Here is a 7,500-nt window from a genome sequence, read left to right on the forward strand (position 1 = left end):
TGTTCAACAGTCGGTAAAACAGCACCACCTGAAAGTCCTGTTCAAACAGTCGGTAAAACAGCACCACCTGAAAGTCCTGTTCAACAGTCGGTAAAACAGCACCACCTGAAAGTCCTGTTCAACAGTCGGTAAAACAGCACCACCTGAAAGTCCTGTTCAACAGTCGGTAAAACAGCACCACCTGAAAGTCCTGTTCAACAGTCGCTATCCCAGCGGACAAAACTGGTTGAAAGGACGTTGTTACAACAAGAGACCGTTTGTAGGATTTGACTTTTACCCTCTCTGCTGGCAGGTCCCCGTGGTGAGGTTGGCGCGGACAGCGCGGGGGGAGGGGTGTATTTGAAAGGCTTCAGGTTGTTGATGGTGTAGTTTCCCACCACGGTGGAGCGTCCGAACGCTCGCCAGTCCACCACACTGATGTTCAGGGGAGGGTGAAGGTTCTCATTCTCAGGCAGCTCCTGTGGGAAGGGACAGACAGGGAGGAGATAAAGATTGAAGGTCAGGCCAACTCTGCATGTATCTCCGTCTGTCTCAAATGGCACCTGATTCCCTATATAGTAAACTACTTTTGACCAGAGAACTAAAGGACTTACGGAATAAGGTGTAATGTGGGACGCAGATAACACCTGTCCACTATTCTACCTCGTTAACAGATTACACCTGTCCACTATTCTACCTCGTTAACAGATCACACCTGTCCACTATTCTACCTCGTTAACAGATTACACCTGTCCACTATTCTACCTCGTTAACAGATCACACCTGTCCACTATTCTACCTCGTTAACAGATTACACCTGTCCACTATTCTACCTCGTTAACAGATTACACCTGTCCACTATTCTACCTCGTTAACAGATAACACCTGTCCAGTATTCTACCTCGTTAACAGATCACACCTGTCCACTATTCTACCTCGTTAACAGATCACACCTGTCCACTATTCTACCTCGTTTACAGATCACACCTGTCCACTATTCTACCTCGTTAACAGATTACACCTGTCCACTATTCTACCTCGTTAACAGATAACACCTGTCCACTATTCTACCTCGTTAACAGATTACACCTGTCCACTATCTACCTCGTTTACAGATTACACCTGTCCACTATTCTACCTCGTTAACAGATCATACCTGTCCACTATTCTACCTCGTTAACAGATCTCACCTGTCCACTATTCTACCTCGTTAACAGATCTCACCTGTCCACTATTCTACCTCGTTAACAGATCACACCTGTCCACTATTCTACCTCGTTAACAGATCACACCTGTCCACTATTCTACCTCGTTAACAGATCACACCTGTCCACTATTCTACCTCGTTAACAGATCACACCTGTCCACTATTCTACCTCGTTAACAGAATACACCTGTCCACTATTCTACCTCGTTAACAGATCACACCTGTCCACTATTCTACCTCGTTAACAGATTACACCTGTCCACTATTCTACCTCGTTAACAGATTACACCTGTCCACTATTCTACCTCGTTAACAGATTACACCTGTCCACTACTTTACCTCGTTAACAGATCACACCTGTCCACTATTCTACCTCGTTAACAGATCACACCTGTCCACTATTCTACCTCGTTAACAGATTACACCTGTACACTATTCTACCTCGTTAACAGATTACACCTGTCCACTATTCTACCTCGTTAACAGATCACACCTGTCCACTATTCTACCTCGTTAACAGTGGGCAGACTAGTCAACAAGTCACTTTAAGCAAGTTGACCCAAGTCAGGTCTGGTGTCCTTGAGGATGAGTCAGAGTTGGTCTGGTGTCCTTGAGGATAAGTCAGAGCAGGTCTGATGTCCTTGAGGATGACTGACCAAGAGCAGAAGTGGACATTGTGTAATATTAAAATGAGTTAGTTACCAGGTCAAAGGTGTCTACCAGAGTGGTGAAGTTTGGGTTGGTCAGGTTAGTTACCAGGTCAAAGGTGTCCACCAGTGTGGTGGTTTGGGTTGGTCAGGTTAGTTACCAGGTCAAAGGTGTCCACCAGTGTGGTAAAGTTTGGGTTGGTCAGGTTAGTTACCAGGTTAAAGGTGTCTACCAGTGTGGTGGTTTGGGTTGGTCAGGTTAGTTACCAGGTCAAAGGTGTCCACCAGTGTGGTGAAGTTTGGGTTGGTCATGTTAGTTACCAGGTCAAAGGCATCCACCAGTGTGGTGGTTTGGGTTGGTCAGGTTAGTTACCAGGTTAAAGGTGTCCACCAGTGTGGTGGTTTGGGTTGGTCAGGTTATTTACCAGGTTAAAGGTGTCCACCAGTGTGGTGGTTTGGGTTGGTCAGGTTAGTTACCAGGTTAAAGGTGTCCACCAGTGTGGTGGTTTGGGTTGGTCAGGTTAGTTACCAGGTCAAAGGTGTCTACAAGTGTGGTGGTTTGGGTTGGTCAGGTTAGTTACCAGTTTAAAGGTGTCCACCAGTGTGGTGAAGTTTGGGTTGGTCAGGTTAGTTACCAGGTCAAAGGTGTCTACCAGTGTGGTGGTTTGGGTTGGTCAGGTTAGTTACCAGGTCAAAGGTGTCCACCAGTGTGGTGAAGTTTGGGTTGGTCATGTTAGTTACCAGGTCAAAGGCGTCCACCAGTGTGGTGGTTTGGGTTGGTCAGGTTAGTTACCAGGTCAAAGGTGTCCACCAGAGTGGTGAAGTTTGGGTTGGTCATGTTAGTTACCAGGTTAAAGGTGTCCACCAGTGTGGTGAAGTTTGGGTTGGTCAGGTTAGTTACCAGGTCAAAGGTGTCCACCAGAGTGGTGAAGTTTGGGTTGGTCATGTTAGTTACCAGGTTAAAGGTGTCTACCAGTGTGGTGAAGTTTGGGTTGGTCAGGTTAGTTACCAGGTCAAAGGCGTCCACCAGTGTGGTGGTTTGGGTTGGTCAGGTTAGTTACCAGGTCAATGGTGTCCACCAGTGTGGTGAAGTTTGGGTTGGTCAGGTTAGTTACCAGGTCAAAGGCGTCCACCAGTGTGGTGAAGTTTGGGTTGGTCAGGTTAGTTACCAGGTTAAAGGTGTCCACCAGTGTGGTGAAGTTTGGGTTGGTCAGGTTAGTTACCAGGTCAAAGGCGTCCACCAGTGTGGTGAAGTTTGGGTTGGTCATGTTAGTTACCAGGTCAAAGGTGTCCACCAGTGTGGTGAAGTTTGGGTTGGTCATGTTAGTTACCAGGTTAAAGGTGTCCACCAGTGTGGTGGTTTGGGTTGGTCATGTTAGTTACCAGGTCAAAGGCGTCCACCAGTGTGGTGAAGTTTGGGTTGGTCATGTTAGTTACCAGGTCAAAGGTGTCCACCAGTGTGGTGAAGTTTGGGTTGGTCAGGTTAGTTACCAGGTCAAAGGCGTCCACCAGTGTGGTGAAGTTTGGGTTGGTCAGGTTAGTTACCAGGTCAAAGGCGTCCACCAGTGTGGTGAAGTTTGGGTTGGTCAGGTTAGTTACCAGGTTAAAGGTGTCCACCAGTGTGGTGAAGTTTGGGTTGGTCAGGTTAGTTACCAGGTCAAAGGCGTCCACCAGTGTGGTGAAGTTTGGGTTGGTCAGGTTAGTTACCAGGTCAAAGGTGTCCACCAGTGTGGTGGTTTGGGTTGGTCAGGTTAGTTACCAGGTCAAAGGCGTCCACCAGTGTGGTGAAGTTTGGGTTGGTCAGGTTAGTTACCAGGTTAAAGGTGTCCACCAGTGTGGTGAAGTTTGGGTTGGTCAGGTTAGTTACCAGGTCAAAGGCGTCCACCAGTGTGGTGAAGTTTGGGTTGGTCAGGTTAGTTACCAGGTTAAAGGTGTCCACCAGTGTGGTGAAGTTTGGGTTGGTCAGGTTAGTTACCAGGTCAAAGGCGTCCACCAGTGTGGTGAAGTTTGGGTTGGTCATGTTAGTTACCAGGTCAAAGGTGTCCACCAGTGTGGTGAAGTTTGGGTTGGTCAGGTTAGTTACCAGGTCAAAGGTGTCCACCAGAGTGGTGGTTTGGGTTGGTCATGTTAGTTACCAGGTTAAAGGTGTCCACCAGTGTGGTGGTTTGGGTTGGTCATGTTAGTTACCAGGTCAAAGGCGTCCACCAGTGTGGTGAAGTTTGGGTTGGTCATGTTAGTTACCAGGTCAAAGGTGTCCACCAGTGTGGTGAAGTTTGGGTTGGTCAGGTTAGTTACCAGGTCAAAGGCGTCCACCAGTGTGGTGAAGTTTGGGTTGGTCAGGTTAGTTACCAGGTCAAAGGCGTCCACCAGTGTGGTGAAGTTTGGGTTGGTCAGGTTAGTTACCAGGTTAAAGGTGTCCACCAGTGTGGTGAAGTTTGGGTTGGTCAGGTTAGTTACCAGGTCAAAGGCGTCCACCAGTGTGGTGAAGTTTGGGTTGGTCAGGTTAGTTACCAGGTCAAAGGCATCCACCAGTGTGGTGAAGTTTGGGCTGGTCTTGTAGCTCTGGATAACAGAGGAGCGCAGGCTTTTCCCAGCACACTCTATAAACACCTGGGGACGATCCACAGACAGGAGCTGCACCTTCTTCAGCTCCCTCAGGCCCCAGAACAACACCTGGACGACACAGAGAACACCGTCTCAACACCCAGAACAGCATCCTTTCATATCCCATAGGAACAACCAAACAAAGTACATACACAACACATATCATACTCCAGACCATTCCAACTGATACACAGTGGAATAATGCCCTGCCACCTATTCTAGAGTTACAACACTCTAGTCGGTTGGTGGATCTCCCTCTCACCTCTAATCGATACCTGCTCAGTACAGGTCTGATGTTGCCAGGTACAGGGTAGATCTGACCGTCTGGTTCGTCCAGCGCAGGCAGATACTCTTCTCCTGACTCTGGGATCTATGAGATGAGTAACAATCAAACAACCACGACTCACAGAGTGGGAGAAAAATCACGGAGCGAGAGGAAAAAGAACAGAGAATGAATTCCCCCTCGACTCAGCTTTACTAAACTATGAATTCCCCCTCGACTCAGCTTTACTAAACTATGAATTCCCCCTCGACTCAGCTTTACTAAACTATGAATTCCCCCTCAACTCAGCTTTACTAAACTATGAATTCCCCTTCAACTCAGCTTTACTAAACTATGAATTCCCCTTCAACTCAGCTTTACTAAACTATGAATTCCCCCTCAACTCAGCTTTACTAAACTATGAATTCCCCCTCAACTCAGCTTTACTAAACTATGAATTCCCCTTCAACTCAGCTTTACTAAACTTTGAATTCCCCTTCAACTCAGCTTTACTAAACTATGAATTTCCCCTCGACTCAGCTTTACTAAACTATGAATTCCCCTCGACTCAGCTTTACTAAACTATGAATTCCCCTCGACTCAGCTTTACTAAACTATGAATTCCCCTCGACTCAGCTTTACTAAACTATGAATTCCCCTCGACTCAGCTTTACTAAACTATGAATTCCCCCTCGACTCAGCTTTACTAAACTATGAATTCCCCCTCGACTCAGCTTTACTAAACTATGAATTCCCCCTCGACTCAGCTTTACTAAACTATGAATTCCCCTCGACTCAGCTTTACTAAACTATGTATTCCCCCTCGACTCAGTTTTACTAAACTATGAATTCCCCCTCAACTCAGCATTACTAAACTATGAATTCCCCCTCGACTCAGCTTTACTAAACTATGAATTCCCCCTCAACTCAGCTTTACTAAACTATGAATTCCCCCTCGACTCAGCTTTACTAAACTATGAATTCCCCCTCAACTCAGCATTACTAAACTATGAATTCCCCCTCGACTCAGCTTTACTAAACTATGAATTCCCCCTCAACTCAGCTTGACAGAATAGAAAACAAACATATCCATTGTACTATATAGGGGAATAGGGTTTCATGTTGTGCCTCAGTCTCCAGTAGGGACCTACCTGTATGAGCTCAAAGGCCCCCAGCAGTTCTCCTCCAGACTGGGATCCAGAAAACAGAGGACTGTACTGGAGCTGGGGAGGAGAGTAGGGCTGCTCTGACACCCTCACCACAGGCACTGCCACCGTGCTGCCCAGGTACTCTGCCTTGCCCTGGGGGGGGGGGAGGAAAGAAGCACAAGATACATAGAGGTGAATAAATATGTGCTTAAATCTCAGAACACAGAGACAAATCCTTATGGGTGTTAAGTTCATGTTTTAAGTATCCCTGTACTTCTGTTATTACGGGGCTATCACTCAGTCAAGAGTGCGCCTGCGCAGGGAGCGAGAGGGTTGATGGACCTAGCCTTGTAGTATGTTCATATAGTAGAGTAAACTTTGTTAAACTGGAACCTTGTCGTTGTGTCATTTCGAGTTAACAATGGGTGCTGGATAGCTACCCAATTTTAATAGTCTGTCCCAACACAAGACACTCCAACCGGATTATAAATCAATTCTGTAAAGGTCACTGTCGTCAAGGGATTCACTTAAACCAGAGTTTAACCAAGTCCATAACCCCAGCCATGTGTCTAAGTTCTACCTCTTATTTTATTATTTTATTTTTACTATTTTCTACATTGTAGAATAATAGTGAAGACATCAAAACCATGAAATAACACATATGGAATCAAGTAGTAACCAAAAAAGTTTTAAACAAATCAAAATCTATTCAATATATAGTACCAATCAATAGTTTATATATATAGTGGTATATAGTATACTACTGGTATATAGTACCAATCAAAAGTTTGGAAACACCTACTCATTCTAGGGTTTTTCTTTATTTTTACTATTTTCTACATTGTAGAATAATAGTGAAGACATCAAAACCATGAAATAACACATATGGAATTATGTAGTAACCCAAAAAGGTTTAAACAAATCAAAATCTATTTTATATTTCAGATTCTTCAAATAGCCACCATGATGACAGCTTTGCGCACTCTTGACATTCTCTCAACCAGCTTCACCTGGAATGCTGTTCTTGCCTTAATATGGCATGGTTAAACTCGGTCAGAGTTGAAGGGGAATTCAAATATTTTCACCTTTGATTATTATTTGACCTTTAAACTTTAGATTTTAAGTGATGAAATGATATCCTGGGTGCCAGTCTGTTTCTGATCTCTTGCCAACGTGAGCACCAAGAGATCAGAGACAGACTTGGCCCTGTGTCTGTTGAAATGAAGGCATATCGTAACGTCAGAGAAGGGGGTGTTGGTTCGTTAGCTCACCAGAGCGTCGTCATCATACACCTCGACGACGATGCACGGTGGCTCCTGCTCCAGGTGCGCTAGGTCTCCATGCAGCGTGACCCGGGTCATCAACAACATCTGGTTCCAGGTCGGGGTTAACGTCTGGTTGATGATCTAAGAGGTACAGGGAGCACTTAGAACCACGACTGGGGTCAGAGGTAGAACTTAGTGACACAGAATGGGTCAGAGGTGGAACTTAGTGCCACAGATTAGGTCAGAGGTAGAACTTAGTGACACAGAATGGGTCAGAGGTAGAACTTAGTGCCACAGAATGGGTCAGAGGTAGAAGTTAGTGCCACAGATTGGGTCAGAGGTAGAACTTAGTGACACAGAATGGGTCAGAGGTAGAACTTAGTGACAC

At 45.7% G+C, this 7,500-nt stretch overlaps 1 protein-coding gene across 1 annotated transcript in view; it reads right to left on the minus strand.

Annotated features, from left to right (window-relative positions):
- fer1l6 (fer-1 like family member 6) overlaps positions 1–7,500 on the minus strand; it is a 103,995-nt gene that overhangs the window by 39,133 nt on the left and 57,362 nt on the right. Inside the window, exons 17-21 of the mRNA XM_055871901.1 lie at positions 7,119–7,253; positions 5,851–6,000; positions 4,700–4,807; positions 4,345–4,506; positions 278–458 (exon numbers count right to left, since the gene is read on the minus strand). Of these exons, the coding sequence (XP_055727876.1) occupies positions 278–458; positions 4,345–4,506; positions 4,700–4,807; positions 5,851–6,000; positions 7,119–7,253 (736 nt within the window). The remainder of the gene's footprint in view (positions 1–277; positions 459–4,344; positions 4,507–4,699; positions 4,808–5,850; positions 6,001–7,118; positions 7,254–7,500) is intronic.

This window comes from Salvelinus fontinalis, chromosome 19 (genome assembly GCF_029448725.1).
Source record: "Salvelinus fontinalis isolate EN_2023a chromosome 19, ASM2944872v1, whole genome shotgun sequence".
Taxonomy (NCBI): domain Eukaryota; kingdom Metazoa; phylum Chordata; class Actinopteri; order Salmoniformes; family Salmonidae; genus Salvelinus; species Salvelinus fontinalis.